This window comes from Thamnophis sirtalis, unplaced genomic scaffold, assembly GCF_051295495.1.
Source record: "Thamnophis sirtalis isolate CommonGarterSnake01/CBP01778 unplaced genomic scaffold, rThaSir2_p1.2 scaffold_5, whole genome shotgun sequence".
Lineage (NCBI taxonomy): Eukaryota > Metazoa > Chordata > Lepidosauria > Squamata > Natricidae > Thamnophis > Thamnophis sirtalis.
In genome coordinates this window covers 109,651,611-109,670,352 of record NW_028261385.1, presented here as the reverse complement: position 1 = coordinate 109,670,352, position 18,742 = coordinate 109,651,611, and the positions used below count along the sequence as shown (strand labels likewise).

The 18,742-nt window shown below is 40.8% G+C and overlaps 1 protein-coding gene across 1 annotated transcript in view; it reads right to left on the bottom strand.

The window, feature by feature from the left end:
- Positions 1-4,030: 4,030 nt before the first annotated feature.
- LOC148045546 (tumor necrosis factor receptor superfamily member 1A-like) overlaps positions 4,031-18,742 on the bottom strand; it is a 37,806-nt gene continuing 23,094 nt past the window's right edge. The window contains exons 4-10 of the mRNA XM_087716521.1: positions 16,779-16,925; positions 15,448-15,532; positions 13,983-14,053; positions 13,712-13,825; positions 12,144-12,178; positions 6,309-6,450; positions 4,031-4,976 (exon numbers count right to left, since the gene is read on the bottom strand). Of these exons, the coding sequence (XP_087572647.1) occupies positions 4,714-4,976; positions 6,309-6,450; positions 12,144-12,178; positions 13,712-13,825; positions 13,983-14,053; positions 15,448-15,532; positions 16,779-16,925 (857 nt within the window). The 3' untranslated portion in view covers positions 4,031-4,713. The remainder of the gene's footprint in view (positions 4,977-6,308; positions 6,451-12,143; positions 12,179-13,711; positions 13,826-13,982; positions 14,054-15,447; positions 15,533-16,778; positions 16,926-18,742) is intronic.

Below are 18,742 nucleotides of genomic sequence, written 5' to 3'. Positions count from 1 at the left end.
TGTCCCCCTCTTTCCACTTTTTATATTTATCCTTTTTGTCTTTCAATTTGTCAGAGAGTTCTTTATGCAGCCATGCTGGTTTCTTTTGGGAGCTGTTATATTTCTTCTTCATTGGTATTGTGCTAGTATGGGCTTTTATAATATCATTTTTCAAAATTTCCCAAGCTTCTTGAGTTGTTTTCCCCTTGAGGATTCTCATCCAGGGAATCCTTCCCAAACTCTCTGTAGGTTTATTGAAATTAGCTCTCTTAAAGTCCAAGACTCTAGTTTGACTTGTTCTACTACTTGTGTTTGCATAATGTTGAATTCCAATATTGCATGGTCACTTGCCCCCAAGGTTCCTGAAGCTTCAACACCTTCTATCATTTCCTCTCTGTTATTGAGAATTAAGTCCAATATGGCTGATTCCCTTGTTTCTTTCTCTAGTATTTGGGAAATAAAGATGTCTGCTAGGTTTGTTAGGAACTAGTTGGATGTTCCACTTGGTGCAGAGTTTGTTTCCCAATTGATGTCAGAGTAGTTAAAATCCTCCTATTGTGGTGTGCTTCCTACCTACATACCTTAGTTAGCTGTCTAGCAAAAAGTTCATCTACTTCCTCTGCTTGGTTGGATGGCCTGTAGTATAGACCTATGGCAATGTCATCCCCCCCCCTTTAATATTGACCCAAATACATTCAAGATAGTTTTCATCATTGTTGTGGTCTATTTCTGTAGAGATGTAGTTATTTCTTATATATAGTGCAACTCTGCTTCCTCTTTTATTTGGCCTATTTCTTTTAAATAATTTAAATCTTTCTAGCTGTATGTTCCATTTGTGGGTTTCATCCCACCAAGTTTCCGTAATGGCAACAATATCATATCTGCCCTAATTTACTTGAATTTCTAATTCAATTCTCTAAGGTGTTTTCATATTCTTCAGGGGAACCCTTTGAATGACAAGAATTCCCCTGTGGCCACTCAAAGAAATTGAAGAGATTCAGAACTGCTACTTCAATGGAATCAGTTGACTTTAGAATAAAAAGAGGACTAATCAGGTTTAAGCATTATAAAGTGTATTAACACTTAATGTGATCTTGATTCTATATATACTGAGTATACCCATACAATGAAATTCACATAACACCAAGAGACCAGGCCCAAAATGCATGACAATCCTCAAACACCCCCCCTCCAAACCTTCCCACCCCAAACCACCCAAGCATCCACTCAACAGACCAAGTAATGCTGCCCAACAGCTCACTGATGATGACTCCTTAGTTCATTGTTGAGTGCAATTATAGCTCTGGGATAAAAACTATTCAGAAGATGTGTGGTCCGAGTTTTAGTTGTTCTGTATCTTCTGCCAGAAGGCAACAGTCCAAAAAGATTGTAAGCAGGATGGGAAGAGTCTCTTGAGAATGTTGTGCAACTTTCTCAAAACAGTGAGATGTGAAGATATCATCCAGGGCTGGTAGCTGGAGCCCAATGATATTCTGGGCAGTTTTAATGATTGCAGAGCTTTTTTGTTCACTGCAGAGCTGCTCCCATACCATGCAAAAATGCTGTATGTCAGGACACTCTCAATGGTGCTGCAATAGTAGGATAGAAGTAGATGCTGGGGCAGATTTATCTTCCTGAACATTCTCAGGAAGTACAGCCTCTTCTGTGCCTTCCTCGCAAGCATGTTAGCATTTGTAGTCCATGAGAGGTCCTCTGAGATATAGATGCCCAGAAATTTAAAACTATCAACCCTCTCCACCTGCTCGCCATTTATGTACAATGGTAAATGTACATCTCTCTTCCTCCTGAAGTCAATTATAAGTTCTTTAGGGTTTTTTTTGTATTAAGTGTAAGATTATTTTCTTTACACCACAATGTCTGCCATTGTACTTCCTTTCTATAAGCAGACTCATTGTTCTTATTAATCCCCCAACTGTCGTGTCATCTGAAAATTTCATAATTGTGTTGGTGTTATACAATGGAGTGCAGTCATTTGTGTATAGAGAATAAAGGAAGGGGCTTAGTACACAACCCTGTGCTTAGTATCAGAGTAGAAGAATGGTGAACTCCCATCCTTACTGACTGTGACCTATCTGTCAGAAAATCCTTTATCCACAAACAAATCCTCTGATTTATACCCTAATTGGACCTTTTAAGAAACAACCTGTTGGGTAGTATGGTACTGAAGGCAGAGCTATAATCTACAAATAACAACCTTACATATGTTCCCTATTGATCCAAATGAGTCAATACACTATGGACAACAATAGACGTAGCATCATCAGTTGATCTATTACTCCTATATGCAAATTGGTACGGGTCCAAAGTAGATGAAAGATTAGCCTTAATATGGTTCAACACCAGTCTCTCAAAACATTTCATGGCAACAGATTAGCTACTGGTCTATAATAATTAAGAGATACCACTACTATCTGTTTAGGGACTGGCACTATAATTAATGTCTTCAGGCAGGTAGGGATGGAGCACTGCAACAGGGATAGATTGAAAATATCCGTGAACACTCCAGCTAACTCTGCAGTGCAATCCCTAACAACTCGTCCTATGATTCCATAAGGCCCAGCTGCCTTCTGGATGTTAACATTCTGGAAAGCACATCTCACATCAGAGATCTGCAGTAGAAATGGTTGTCTATCGATGGTAGATGTTAGTGGTGTACTATCAATGGTAGATGCTGGAATGATGGTCGTTCCTGTTTCCACCTCAAAATGGCTGAAAAATTGATTTAGCTGCTCAGCCAAAGAATCATTACTGCTAGACAAACTATTTTTATTGTTCTGCCCCGTGATTTGTCACAGACCTTGCCATATCCGACAAGAGTCCGAGTTCTCAAAAAGATGTTCAATCCTCCATCTGTACGTAGCTTTAGCGTCCCAGACACCCAAGGTGGCGCAGTGGTTAAATGCAGCACTGCAGGCTACTGCTAGATCAGCAGGTCAGCGGTTCAAATCTCACCGGCTCAGGGTTGACTCAGCCTTCCATCCTTCCGAGGTGGGTAAAATGAGGACCCAGATTGTTGGGGGCAATATGCTGACTCTCTGTAAACCGCTTAGAGAGGCCTGAAAGGCCTATGAAGCGGTATATAAGTCTACTGCTATTTTCAATTTAGCTCTTGCCTTGCTATACTGTAGCGCATCACTAGAATGGAAAGCAGCATTTCTAGCTCTTAATAAAAGACACACTTCTCTGTTGTGAACTCAGCAGAAGCTTGCTGTGAGTTGTTTCAGGATGCAGGAATAATGAGCAGCTGTTGCTCGTTAGGGTCGTTTTCTGCAAATAAAAGACGGATGGTGCCACGCCTTAATTGCAGAAGTCAACGTCGTTCGTCGTTCATGGTTCGTTTGTGAGTTCAATTTCGTGATTCAAAGAGGCACTTGGATAAGTGATTTGCTTTCTGTAAATCTGATTCAAAGAGGCACTTGGATAAGTGATTTGCTTTCTGTAAACCTGATTCAAAGAGGCACTTGGATAAGTGATTTGCTTTCTGTAAACCTGGTTTGCTGTAAGAGCTGTTTGTTTTTGCATTTGCTGTGTAACTTTTTGTCAGAGACTTTATCTACGTTTATTTTAGGCTCGCAGCCAGCTTGAGCCAAGACTGATAAATATATTTCCTTTGAAGTTCTGTCTAATTGCCGTTTGTAAACGAGCGAAGAGGGGGGGTCAGAACACTTCTCTATATATCCAGGGCTGTTGTTAGAGAACACCCACCACTCTGTTGTCTGGTGGTAGTGACAACATCACTGCAGCTTTTGATATAAAACAGTACTGTTGAAGTGTAAGTATCAATTCTCATACTATATATTATATAATTATATTTAATACATTTATAATATATCTCTGCCTCTGTCTCTCTCTCATGGATTTAATACTAATTGTATATGCTGATTTGTAAAGTCTCTCCAGTCTGAAAAATCCTAGATACCAAGCATTATTGTGTACCCTATAGTTAGTATACAAATTAAGCTTTCCTAATATAAACAGTGTGCATGCAGCTATTCAAGATAAGCAAGCTCAAGAAACAGGCACAGTGGAATTCCAGGAATGTTCTTTATTGTTGTAGGGAAGAAAAGTAAAATCTTGAAACTTGGCAGAGTTTCTCTCTAACCCATCTTACGTGATCCAAAATCAAGGTGTTGTTGTTGCAAGTTTCTTTCTTATACTTTCCACTTACTTAAAACTGAATAATCTTTTCTGAAAGTCCCTCCCCCACCTTAATATGTTCATTCCTGCCCAGTTAAAAATCTATAATATAAAGATCTATATTATTTCATAAGTATACTGGGTACATAATATATATATAGTAAATAGTACACAAAAATAATGATGTGCATTAAAAAATAAAATATACAAGTTTGGCTTTATTGTGGATGAATACTTAATAGGTAACTCTTATATTACAAAGTATAATTTATAGTGTAAAGTATAAACTACAAATTGCTTATATTTTCCCTGTGGCGTATACAAAAGGACTTTAAAAAATAGAAAACTAACAAAGGAACATCAAAATCCATCTCTGGAAAAAAGACACACACAGCCCCCCCCCCCTCTCTCACACACACACTCCTTAATTCATTAAAATTGGATGATTCTATATGTTAGAGATGCACAGTATATTTTAAAATTTCCATTTATATTACAATGGGAAAACAAACTAGAAGATACAATAACTGCATCAGTGAGTTCTCTTTGGAAAGGAAGCAAATAATACAATGTCTCTCACTGTTTAGCCAGTGCTTCCTGAATATCCTCAAAACATCCACTTAGGTTCATTCTACTGAGAACCTGACTGATTTTCTCCATAGTAGCATTATGGTTTGCCGCTAGCGTCCATTCTCTTAGTGACTCATATTGTGCATTCCGCGAAGTCTGATGGTAAAAAATCCTCTCAATTGTATTTTCCTTCAGTCCCAGGAGCCTGATAAATTCTCCCCATCGTGATATTGGTACAGAATCCACAACAGTATATAAAACCACAGGACCTGGGGGTGGGGGGAGAAACATACTTGAAAAAAATGCATCTAGCATTTTTATTCTTTCCTCAGTACCAGATTATTAATGGTAAGAAATATTATTAACTAAAAAATGTCCATTATATTTGACTGTTGTAGGAGTCCTCAAGGTCTAGGTTCTGTCATTTTTTTAGCAATGCAATTTTTATGTTTAAATACCATTCATTCAAGAAATAAATACTTGCATAAATACGTTCAACACAATGAGATGGGATGATGAATTTATAGGATTAAAGACATGATTGAGAAACTTCTGTTTCTTTTCACAACTGCAAAATTACGATCACAAAATATTGAAAAACTAAAGTTCTTCATCATTCCTCTCTTTGTATTGGACACATTTATCCATGTGTTTAAAATGAATAAAAAGTAATTTCAAAGAGGAGCTTCAATCTTAAATTTGGGGCAGTGGATTAACTGTGAGCTTATGCACAAGAGACAAATTCTTTGTGTGCCTAGTCACACTTGGCCAATAAAGAATAGAATTCAATTCAAGTCTAACCTAGTCTAACCTAGCCTAGCATAGAAAAAGGCTTCCCATGTGTTTAAATTCCAGCACTGACATATATTTGTGGGAACATCTTCTATGTTGATTAGTTATTTATCAAAACGATCCCCAACCTTTCCAGCTTGGTGGCTGGCAGTTGGGAAGGGAGAGGGGATACTTGTGTGGCCTGATTCTGATGGGTCACAATCCAGTAGGGGGCCATGGGCTGTGGGTTAGGGACCCCTGATTTATCAGTTTTGTAGCCACAAATATTCCCATAACGATCAAATAGCATAAAATATGTAAAGTGCCTAGTGTGAGTAATGTTTTCTCTTTTCTTTTGAATCAAAATATGAGATCCCTCTGTAAACCTGAGGCACTGTAATCTGGAATCCTAGGAGGGAGAGATTGCCTACAAGAGAACTAAGAAGCAGCACGGCTTTGATGACTTGGAGACAGGAAGAGGGCAAAGACAATCCTTTCCTAACAGTTTGCAGAATATACCTATAGTTATATGGATAATAGTTACTTTCGCCTGGAAAGATTCTGTCTGTAAGGGAACAACAATAAAGAAACCAATAACTTAATAACTAATAAAGTTACTAAGAAGTAACTCCATGTGTCATTCTTAATTCTTGGGCCTAACACTACCTATATTTAAGATTGTCTGTACTTTTTAATGTTTAAGTATTTCTTTACCCCTGCTTTTTGGTCTTTTGATTGGCAGCCATATGTCATCTTGGTAGATATACTGCATAAATATTTTTAATAGCACCTGTCATCCATTCCAGTTTCTTAAAGGAAATTGCACTTACTGTCAGAAATCCGTGTCTCTCTTGCAGATTTTATGCAGTCCGGCAGTTCTTGACCTTGGGCTTGACTTAGTGATACTTGCATGGTACTCGAGATCACTTCTTCTTTAGTTTCCAAAAGAGAATTTTTTGTTTTATCTGCAGTCTAAGAACAAGAGGGACACACATTCCCTGTTAGAAGGCATAATTAACTTCATGTAGATAACCCTGTTGCTGCTTGTGGAAGGCTGGATTATAGGAATGGTGAACATGCCTGGAATTCCATAACTATGTACTGTGATGGAATGGTGTAATAAAAGAGCGTGGTAGAACAAAACAGCATTTATTTTGCCTCACTTGTTTCCTGGCCCTTCCTAGAAAGGAATGGACCCAATCTATGGTATTATGCAATCCATTAATCATGAGGCAGCTAAAAATCAAAGTGATGAGGTATAGGACCTGCAGGAGCAGATTTAGGCAGTCTGCAGAGAATCTTTGTCAAAATACATCTTTGCTTGTCATATATTTCTTTATATCCAAGTTCCTCTAAATTCAGGAGGGTTGCTTCAAAAAGAGTTTCAACACAAATTTGTTGTATTTATTATTTTTAGCCTGAAATCCAGGAGATAACAGAGTCTGAGCAGCCCTTCCTCCTGGAGAGCCAGTATGATGTCATGTTAAGATGTTAAATTACACCATGATTCAATACCACCTTCAACCCTGAAAGCACACTGGATGACTTTAGATCAGTCACTTTCTTTCACAGACCAATATGATTCCCCCCCACCCCACAGGATGTTGTTGTAGGCACTTTAAAAAAGAGTGCTACATATATTCCCTTTTATTTATAAATAATGAAATGATACACTACCAGTGACATGCGGTGAGGTTTATGGCTGGTGAGGCAGTCCTCTCCCCCGACACCCCACTGACTAAAGCACTTTCTTTTGCCCGCCGGTGCTCGCGGCAGCCTGCCTGAGCTCTGCCGTGGGCACAGGCAGATGAAAGAAAGTCTCTTTCGCCCAACTGAGCTGGTGGGCTGCCGCAGACACAGAGGCGGGAGAAAAAAAGTATCTTTCTCCTATCTGAGCTGGCGGGCTGCCGCAGACACAGAGGCAGTGAAAGAAAGTTTCTTTCGTCCGCCTAAGCTGGCGAGCTGCCTTCCCTGCCTCTCCTACCCCCTTCCCTCTCTTCACTCAAACAAACTCTCTCCCAAACACACACACACACACATACACACACACAAAAAAAGTTGCATCAGGAGGATTAAGTTTGAATTCCTCCCCCTCCCTCCAACCCACACATACACGTACCTTTTCCAGCTGTTTCACAGAGGATTTCAACTCTGCTCTTGCCTGCCATCATGAAACGAAAAAAAATGTAAAAGGAAAAAGGCAAGAGCTGAGGTCAGGCTGGGCTATTTGCTGCCAGAGTCGCCATGGATGACTCTGCTTAACTGTTTAAAAAAGCCTCTTTAAAAAACGCCCTCTACAGGAGGAGACAGGAGAACGACGTGCCTCATCTACATCAGGAATTTTTCAGCTTTTAACCCTTGCTTATCTCTGCTTGAGCGATCATAAAGTCAGACTAGATGAGGCATGTCGTTCTCCTGCCTCCTCCTGTAGAGGGCGTTTTTTTAGAGGCTTTTTTAAACAGTTAAGCAGTAAGCAGAGTCATCCACTGTGACTCTGGCAGCAACTAGCTAAGCCTTTTTCCTTTTAATTTTTTTTCCTTTTCATGATGACAGTGGTGAGGGTCTGCCTCCCCTGCCTCCCCTGACTGCACATCCCTGTACACTACTCCTATGCACTAGCAATATTCAATATTGGTAACGGAATTCATAATTCATTGGGATTGCAATGAATACTTCCACAGGAAAATTATTGTACTAGCAGTATTAGAACATATGCCATCTCATTAGGAACTGTCAGGTTTAATTAAACCTTGTCCAAATTTAGTAGTAATAAAGGTTAATATCTTTGGTTTTTTTTTACTAAATTCATTGTGATCTCTTCATTGAAGTCTTACCACTAATAGCCTTAATGTTTAAAATGGCAAAAAGTCGTTCCGCTACCAGCGCATATGCTGGCCTTTCAATCGATAACCTCGACGCTCCTCGCCTGGGCTCATGGGTGGATGAGCGCTGGGATGGATTAGTAAGGTCTGGCTGGCAGTCTGGCGGAGGAAGGGGCTGAGCTCAAACTAAGAAAGCCTGGCAGTGTGGAGGCCTTTAGTCGCCTTGCGGGCACCTGAAAATAGGGATTCATCTTATACGCCCTGTTACGTACGTATGTACATACGTCGTTAATTTGCATGCCGACTGTGGATTGGCCATCCAAGCTGCGGAGGAACTTAAATCGCTGTCATTGGCCAGCTGGCCTGTCGGAGCTCCTTAAAAGGCAAGCTGTGGCAGCCCAGCTGGCAAAGTGCATTCCCCTTTTCCCTTGAATAAAAGTGCTGAAGTACACTCGCGCCTCTTGCCTGTTCTTTTTCACACCAATCTAACACTGGCGACAAAGGACAAAGGGACCCGAGAACCTCCTCGTGGACCACACGGCCATCTTGCACCAGAACAAAGAACCTCAACCACTAGCACGACGTGGCATCCCCTGCACCAGTGATCTTTGATCCACAGACAGAGGACTGGCACACATACATGGGGCATTTCAGGATGTTCCTGGAAACCAATGACTACCAGGACCGGCCGGACAACAGGAAACATACACTGTTCCTAACATATTGCAGCACCAAAATTTACAAGATGGCACAGATGCTGATTGCCCCAGTAGACAATGGCAGCTTGCCATTTCCGAGACGCAACATGCCACCACTACCAAAGGAAGGGCCACATCGCAGAGGCCTGCAGGGTGTCTAACCCATTCCATGCCAGACAAAGCCACAGGCACCACCAGGAAGAGCAAGCAACCCAAGAACCAGCCAGCAGCGGAAGAGACGGAGGGAAGAACACTACCAAGCCCCGAGAGAGATCCATCACACTACTGTCAGCCACTCAGATGCGTATGTGGGGGAGAAATATCACGCCATTGTCACTATTGAAGGGGGACCATGTAAGATGGAGCTGGACACAGGATCGTACTTTACCATCGTGTCCTGGCAGACCATCAAGAAGCTGAACCCAGCTACAAACAAGGAACTCCTAAAGCCACCAAACATGCAGTTACACAACTATTAAGGGAACCGAATCCAAGTGCTGGGCAGAATGGAAATTGAAGTGGTGTTCCATGTGTTCCAGGGCCGCCTACCCCTCATGGTCATCACCAGCCACTGACTGTACCTGCTGGGAGTGGAATGGTTCAAGCCCCTGCGGCTGGAGGTCACTGGCCTGCACTGAATTACCACCCATGACCTGGACTGTCTATTGCCGGAGTTTGTAGATGTTTTCAACAGGGGCCTAGGTAAATATACGGGGAAACCCACTTCATTTAACTTAGACCCCCATGTAACCCCCATCAGGCTCAAACCCTGAAGGGTCCCTTTTGCTCTGCGGCCCAAGGTGGATGAGCAATTAGACAAATTAATTGCCCAGGGAATCCTCGTGTCAACCGATCACGTGGCATAGGAAACCCCCATAGTCACCCCCGTGAAGCCAGATGGTTCAATCCCTCTGTGTGGATTACAAGTGCACGCCCTCCAACAGAGCGTGCACCCAGTGCCAGTGATGCAACATCTGTTGCATTCCCTAGAAAGTGGGAAGGTATTCACCAAGCATACCAGCAGTTGCCAGTGGACGAAGCCGCCACCCAAACTGTAGTGGCATTCAAATCCACGAGGCTGCAGTTTGGGGTCAGGATAGCCCCAGGACTTTTTCAGTGCTTGATGGAGCGGCTGCTACAGGGAATTCTGGGGGTGGTGCCATACTTAGATGATGTGTTTATCTCAGGGAGCTCTATAGATCAATTGATGGAACGTGTGCGCAAGACATTACTTGTCCCAGCTTCTGCCAACCTAGCAGCTCGAAAGCATGTAAAAATGCAAAGAGAAAAATAGAAACCATCTTTGGTGGGAAGGTAACAGCGTTCCGTGCATCTTCGGTGTTTAGTCATGCCTGCCACATGACCATGGAGACGTCTTCGGCCAGCACTGGCTCTTCAGCTTTGAAGCGGAGATGAGCACCACACCCAAGAGTTGGGAATGACTAGCACAGTGGTGAGTTTCTGCCGGTTCGAATCCAGGAGAAAACTCCTGAGCTTGCCTCTGCTGTCTGGTGGATTGTGCTGCTGGCTTGGGGGTGGTGGTCATGTGACTGAGTGTGCATGAGTGATGTCAAGTTGGCCATACCTGCCCGGTCATATGACTGCCAAGCCATGCCCACAAAATAGGCCACACTCACAGAATAGGTTCTAAAAGATTTTGAAACCCACCACTGGACTAGCACATATGTGCAAGGGGAACCTTTACCTTTATTATGGTCCATATCTGAAATAAAGATGCTATGCTACACTGTATTACCTAATTCAGTGGCTGTTTTTGACACAGTTTTGTCTATCATGAAGGAAGCTTAGAAGCTACCTCTTCTCATTTCTCTCTCAATCCTCTCTCCCTTATCTCACATACAGGAATATTTCTGTATATAAATCATTTAGTGGGGGGAAAGGATAGCATATTTATAGAGAAGTGTTGTTTGAACCAATGGTAGCATTAAAGAAGAATACATACTGTAGGATATTCATTGAAAATGAATCATTGGTGGAAAAAAGGATCAACACCTAGTGATTTAAGAAACAAAAACCTAGAACTTTATGAGGATCTAAGGACTTTTAATCTACCTTACTTTGCAGGATTAAGTTAATCCTGATCTGTGTGGAGACATACCTGTAGGTATGTTAGACCAGTGGTCCCCAACCCCCGGTCCGCGGACCGGTGCCGGGCCGTGGAGTACCTGGCACCGGGCCGCGCAGCGGCCGGGGGCCATGCAACGGCCGACTCTTCACTCATGCAGCGCCGTCGCCGGAGGGGGGGAGCTGAGCGGAAGCACAGGAGCAAGTGAGGCGAGGAGGAAGAATCCCCCGCTACTACACCACCCCCTCCCCGAGTCAGCCATCCCCTCAGTGAACGCCTCCGCCTCTTTCTCCTTTCTCGCCTCAGTCAGCTCGCCTGGAAGCGAGGCGAGGAGGGGGCGGACTATGCGCTGGAAGCGGAGCCCTTGGAGGCCCTGGCGGCTTCCCCGGCGGTCGTTGCTGGCCGCTCTCTTCTTTTTCTCGCTGTCCTCCTCGGCTCAGTCGTCTCCGAGTTGCCCAGGGAGGGGCGGCGCGCCCGGGACGGAGACGGCGCTTCCCCGCCCGGCCTTGGCTTGTGAGAAGGAACGGCGGGAGAGGTAGAGAGAGAGAGAGAGAGAGAGAATGTCGGGCAGCCGAGGGCGGGGGGTTCTTTTGAGGGGAGATCCAAAATTTTGCCAACGGGCATCGGTGAAGCGCGCTCTTTCTCTTCCTCACAAAACACATTTCCTTTCCCCCCACGCGTAGTTATTGGCGATATGGACTCTTGGACTCTTACCCAGCCAGATCAGTATTAAACATTTCCCTGACCTCAGCAGAAGCGAGGTTTTTTCTTCTCCTTTCTCTCCTTAATACTGTATTCTTTTTACATTGCTATCCTCTGGCTTATTTAATTTTGCCCTTGCTCTTTTTATCTTTGACCTTGATTAATTCAGCTATTTATTCCTTAAAATCTACATACAAAATGGAAGGTGGGATATGATTCAGGTGTTGAATTGGGAAGGTGGATTTAAAACAACGCCCCCCCCCACCCCTGCGCGCGCTCAGCGGGCCACGGTAAAATTATCAAAGGCTGACTGGTCCGCGGCGATAAAAAGGTTGGGGACCACTGTGTTAGACTTACCTCAGATGTAAGTTGCTTTGATTGTTGACTCGAAGCTACAAAATTAAAACCAAAGAGACAATAAATGTATATCATTTCCATCAAACTGATTATTATTTTTCCCAGGTTAATGCTGAACTAATGATAAATAGCTGAAATTGTACTAAAAGAAAACATTTCTCAATGTATACAGATGAATGGATGTTAGTAGCTACTGTAAGTATACTATACCTAACAGACAAGTTCTTAGATTAGATAACGAAGTTGCAACAGTATGGATAGAACATGGCAAATCAGACTGGCTGGGTTGTAAGATGTTGTTCTGGGACTATGCTATGAAAATCCAGGTTAAGACATGGTGAATGCTGAATCTGAAGCACCTTTCCAGTTTCAGCTGTAAAGACTTGTCCCTGCTTTCAACAAATAGGTGTTTTAATATTAAAATTATTTAATGTATAAGATATGGATTTTAATAGAGATAAAATACAGTACTATGTTTATTTTATTGGTGGAACACGTCCTCAAAGGTTGAACTCACAAAACATGCTACGTCAAAACCATGGCTTCCTGTCCATAAATTCAAAGAAGATGCTAAGTCACAGACCAAGCACAAGATGGGCTAGCATACTGGTGCAAACTGCTCCTAGGGCCTCATGTACTGTCATTTTCCTCCTTGCAGTCTGGACTAGAAACAGTTAATCCAAGCGATTTGGGTAATATTATTTATTAGTGCTGTACTTCCAAAGGCAAATCTTTCCATATAAGTAATTTAGGGCAATATATCTGTTGTCCATTTTCTCTTACATTTCCTTAATAGAGACTGGATGTGTCCTTCTTTATAAAAGATGGACAATCCTCATCTGCTCACTCTTTTGAAAACTGTCACTCCTATCAACTCTCACAACAATGCACTTTACATATTCTTTCTTTAAATCAGATAACATATAAATTTTGAAATATTAATAACATATTGAAAAGTTTTTTAAAATGGTCTGAATACTTGCTATCTAGCTGTGAAGTGACAATCAGAATTCTACCAAACACCTTCTCAAACATTTTAGCATACACATTGTAAATCTCATTGCAGTTTTATGCTCTCGTTACTTTTCCCAATTTCCATGATTATTTTTAACACATAAGCCACTTAAAATTAAGTGACTGAAGTAGCATGTACCCTCAATACTTAAATAAATACAAATTATTACTTTCATAAGCAACCATAATAATCTATATGATAAAAACCCATACTTTTTGACACAGCCATTTCATTTATGATTAAACCTTCACTTTCTTGCATATATTCATCAATACCACAAGAATCTAATTAGATGACTATATTTTTATTTACCTCTCTGGAGTCTGAATCACCTGTTAAAGTTCAATACAAATGTGTATCTGGTGATACTAAACATTGCAATTTCTCATTCAAAAACCCAGAGTCTTTGCAATCTTTAATTAATGGGACAAATATGAAAAACAGTTGTGTTGATAGCCTTTCACTGTGTTCAGTGCTGATTCATTACTTTAGATCTGTAATTATTTAATGAAATCAGTCCCTTTGCACTTAACAGGCAATTAATGATACTTACTACAGGAAGAGAAATACTGTCTTTCTGGAAAATACTTCTTGATGGCTTTGAATGTTAACGCAAGAAAACCAACTGCAAAGATGACAGTCAGGAAAATGAGGGCAGATACGACTTCTAAATGAAAAAAAACATGTTGGATGTTGTTGGTTTGAAAAGATACAAAAATAAATGTTAATGTAAAAACAGAATATTAGAGCAAAGATGAACATGTGATACAAAGGAAATGGTGGTAATCAAGATAAAATATTAAATAATTTATTTCAAATCTTACCTGTGGAGTTTGATTGATTTTTAGTTTCCATTACTGGTTCACAGAGTTTCTTGCAGTCTTCATTATCACAGCTAGAAGATGAATCAGAAATTTCTGTACTTACTGATAACATTCAACAGCATTTCTTATTTTATTATCCTTTGAATCTATACCCAGATTTAGAAAATAAGGGGTATTAAATTACTCAAATTAAACCATTCAACTGACCCTTAAAATATAAAGAGTGAGTGGAAACATGGATAAACTTGCAAGCACATGTTTCTGAAAGCAAGAGCAAAAGAGAATAATTAATCATTTTCCATCCCACTAGATTTGGGTTCCATTAAAGTAATGTCAGATGAAAAAAATATTAAAATAAGAGTCATTTGTGTGCGAGATTGTGTGTGAAAGCTAAGAAAAGCTAAGAATTCTAGTCAGGATTGCTAGTTTCACTCAGCAAGTATTGCTCTCCAGGTTTGCATTTAGAATTAGGAACCCATATTTCCTTCATTATGTGTAGCTCGACCCAGAAGAAAACGCACTAGTTGAGAGTGATTATGCTATAGGAATGTAACCCCTCTTTCAACAGGAAGGATGAGCATATGTATGGCAATTGGCAACAGTAGAGTTAAGGCTTCAGACTCCTCTGTGTCTGTCTCACATTTGTTTGCATGCAAAAAGACAGGCTTTTTTCTGTCATGCTTTTGTCCCCTATTTTGGTGTTGGCAAGTTTAAATTATAGTTGACCTAGTAAACTGAAATAGTATAAATAGAAACAGCTGGCCATTACAGAGGAGGGAAATTCAAGAATGGAATTCAATAATTCCATAAGGTGCATTTTCACTTCTTCACAATAAATTAGGATGAAAAACAACGGAGATGCATGAAGCTCCCCAACTATTTTTAGCACTACTACTCTGGGACAACGAGATTTTTTCAGAAGAGACTGGACAACCACTTGTCTGAAATGATAGGGCAGGGGTGTAAAACTTGATCCCATTGAGGGCTGTATCAGGATTTTGCCCTTTGGGGGCTGTGGTGGGAGTGGCCTGGACATCACGGCTGATTGGGTGGGTGTGACTGGAGTGGGCCAGGGCGGCATGGGCCAGTCCCTCACTGTCTCTGAGACAGCGCCACGGGACAACTCTGGGCCTATCATGGCCGGATCTGGCCCTTGAACCACGTGTTTGACACGTCTGGTATAGGGTCTCCTACTTGAGCAGAGAATTGGACTAGAAGACCTCAAAGGTCCCTTCCAATTCTGTTATTCTGTTAACTGGTAAGCACATGATGACACATCCATCCTGCTGTACAAAGGATTAGAGCAGAGATCAGCTAGGAAGCACAAAGATAAGTTGAGACCTACTGGAAATGAGCATGGAAGAGAAGGATGAATCAGCTGGGAGTGCACAGACAAGGCCTACAATTACATCTAACCCAGGAGTTACTCCCACATGTATTACAAGATAAATAACATTTCCCCAACCTGCTGCAGGGGAGACATTTGTTCTGATCTTCCTGAAAAAAAAATCCTGGGAGACATTCGCATATTGTATCACTATCAGATGTGCCTAGAAAATAGCAGAAAAAGCAAATAATTATTAGGTGATAATAAGCTCAGACCTTTTAAATCCAAATAAACAGTCAACCTGGGATAGTCCCAAAAAGTTAAACAGAGAGTTTTGATTAACATTTGCATGAGATGAACCAAGAAACAAGGTGTAGGCTAGATTGGGAAGTAGTAACATGAGAAATAACATCTGCAAAGAAAATTGGAAATAGTTTTCAAGGGAAAATAGTAGGAGCATTTGATTAAGTGGAAGAAATATTAATATTTCTATTAAAATATAACAATTGGTATACTCATTATAGCTTTAATTTATGGGGTCATGCTCTTTGTTTTCTGGATGAAAGAAGTTTGAACTAAGGTGATGGGTACTATACAGGGACCTTGCTAGAAGATGTTTGGAAAGACAGACAACTTGAAGAAACAGTTTAAAATTAATTATGAGATGGGAACAAAACCAGATGAAAAGACTAGCAATGATATGAGAATGGCATTGAGAAACAATGAAGCACAGATGGTCCAAAATTAGATAATATACGAATGCTGAAATTTAGGATTATATTGTACTAAAAATTATAAAAAGGGAAGGGGGTCTTCCTCCTTCAAAGTAGCAGAAAGAAAAAAATTAATACTTCTTTTCTGCAGTTAATGATAGCATTTGGCTTTCATAGTTTAGACTAAAAATTAATTATCAGGGGTAGGATGGAAGGCTACTAAAGAATTCCATCATTGCATCAGTCATCCCTGAAGATGGCAGTGGTAGCATTGTTACCAAGAAAATGAAAGAGTGCTCAAGACTTGAGCTCTCCAGTGTTTTAAATCAGCTGCCTCTTCTCCCAGAATTTCATAGCTGCAGCATGATCCCAGAAAAAGATTCCTTTGATTTAAAGGATTGCAGACAGATGCTACATGAGAACCTCCAGAGGCTCTGACGCATATTTTGTTTCTGTATAGCTCCACTCTCATTCCTTACTAATTACAAATAATTTGAAGTTATCTCTTTTTCTATATCACTTTTTCTGATGAATGTTGTTTTTAATTCAGCATGTGGTGCCCTACAATGCATGTTAAGTGGTAAAAGTTGGGTCACAGATAACCAAAGAAAAATAAGAAGGAAATGGGAAAAGATCCGTTCTGACAAAATGCAAATACATACACTGGCTAAAAACATACTGTATTATCATAGATGACATGAATGAAGATGGAGTCAGGTTTAAATAGTTATATTGAATTTTAGAGTTTATACTTACAGACTTTTCTGATTTTTCCATTATGACAGTCGCTGCAATTCTGGCATAAGAATTCCGCATCTTTGGTAGTTTTATATTGGTTACTGTCACAACCACACACAGTGTTTTCCCATTTGGTACAACTGTGCTTTATTATCTGCTGAAAGCCTGGGAAGAGTGAGGAAAAGCTGAGTATTTCTACTGAGATCATATTGCTGTTAATGATAGCAGAATAGTCTGAACATTAAACTAAACTGGAAGGCTTTTATTTCTGTATGCAAATATTAATTTGTAAAACAGTTCTATTGCTTACATTTCATAGCATTAAAAATATAAATTTACAAGCCAGTTTGGTGTAGTGATTAAAGTGTTGGCCTAGAAATCAAGACAATGAGTTCTAGTCCTGCCTTAAGGCATGAAAAATGGATGGGTGACCTTGGGCCAGTCACTCGCTTTCAGTCCAGTCTACCTCACAGGGTTGTTGTTGTGAGCAAAGTAGAAAGAGGGGGGGATATTATGCGTGCTCTCTGCCTTAAATATATGTATGTATGTATGTATGTATGTGTGTGTGTATGTGTGTGTGTGTATGTATGTATGTATGTATGTATGTATGTATGTATATATATAAAGTCACAACCCCTGGTATGCCCAAATATGGGAGGAAGGTCACTACTTCCATTCTCTGTCCATCGGCTCATCATAAGAGACCATCCAGACAGAAACCCAATATTTTTACTGTTGCCTTTGTTATATTTGTGTTGTGTTTGTGCTGTTTGTGCCACTCAGGCTGTTACAACACAAAACAACAATGGACACACAACCAGAACCAATCAGCACCAATTGTGAGACATCGCCGAAATGTTGCCAAGACAATCTCAATCTTACACGGGAAAAGACCTGAATACAACAAGACCAGCATATATATATATATATACACATATATATATGTGTGTGTGTGTGTGTGTGTGTGTCTGTGTGTGTGTGTGTGTGTACGCGCTCGCGCTCGTGCACACACATATACGTACAAACATATACATATATATACATATACACACACACATATATATAATATAAAACCTACAAACTTCAAATTCGCCATGTATGCTCCTTTTGGCTTCTAGGTACTTGTTAAGAAAGGATTTTTCGAAATGACCATCAGAGCATTAGTAAATCCTATATTATTATTAACACATTCTCATGCTAAGGAGTTCTACTCCCCCTTCCAACCTGAAAAGAAATCTGTTCCAATTGCAAAACACAGGCAGAGGAGAGGAGTTTCAAAACTTCTTGCTCACACAGCAAATATTGTTTCACTTTCAAAACAGCCCTCTGATGCTAAGGAGTTCTACTCCCCCTCCCCACCTTAAAAGAAGTCTGTTCCAAATGCAAAACACAAGCAGAGGAGAGGAGTTTCAGTTTTATTTTCACAGGAGCAAGTAGCTTTACTGTAGAACAGTTGAGCTAAGCCACGCCCAGGCTCCTTCTTGTCTCCTTCTTGCTCACACAGGAAATGCTGTTTGAGTTTCCAAACACCCCTCAACTCTCTCACACATGGACAGCACGCTAGGCAAATGAATGCCGATGGATGCTGGCAGGCAGAGGCAGATCCCCGCCCCCCTTATTTTCTTCCTCAGTTCAGACAAATCTGTTCCTTCTATTATCACCAGTTAAAGGGAAAAGAGGCAAAAAACACAGAAAAAGATTTACAGATGTGATTAGGAAAACACAAGTAAGAGAAGCTGCACACAAGTATCGTCAAACCCCAAGTCAGTAGACAGGCTGTAAAAAAAAGTATACATCAAATAACCCCTACGTTAATCAGTCAAAAATGAGATCAATGCCTTGGACTAATTAGTATTTGTCTGATTTTAAATATGAACATCAGATTGATTACTCCATGGACAAGGTTGTTGATCTTGGACCCGGGTTACCTGTACCTGGTCATGCTCTAAAGGAGCAGGATGAGAGTCCTGGGATCTGCTACA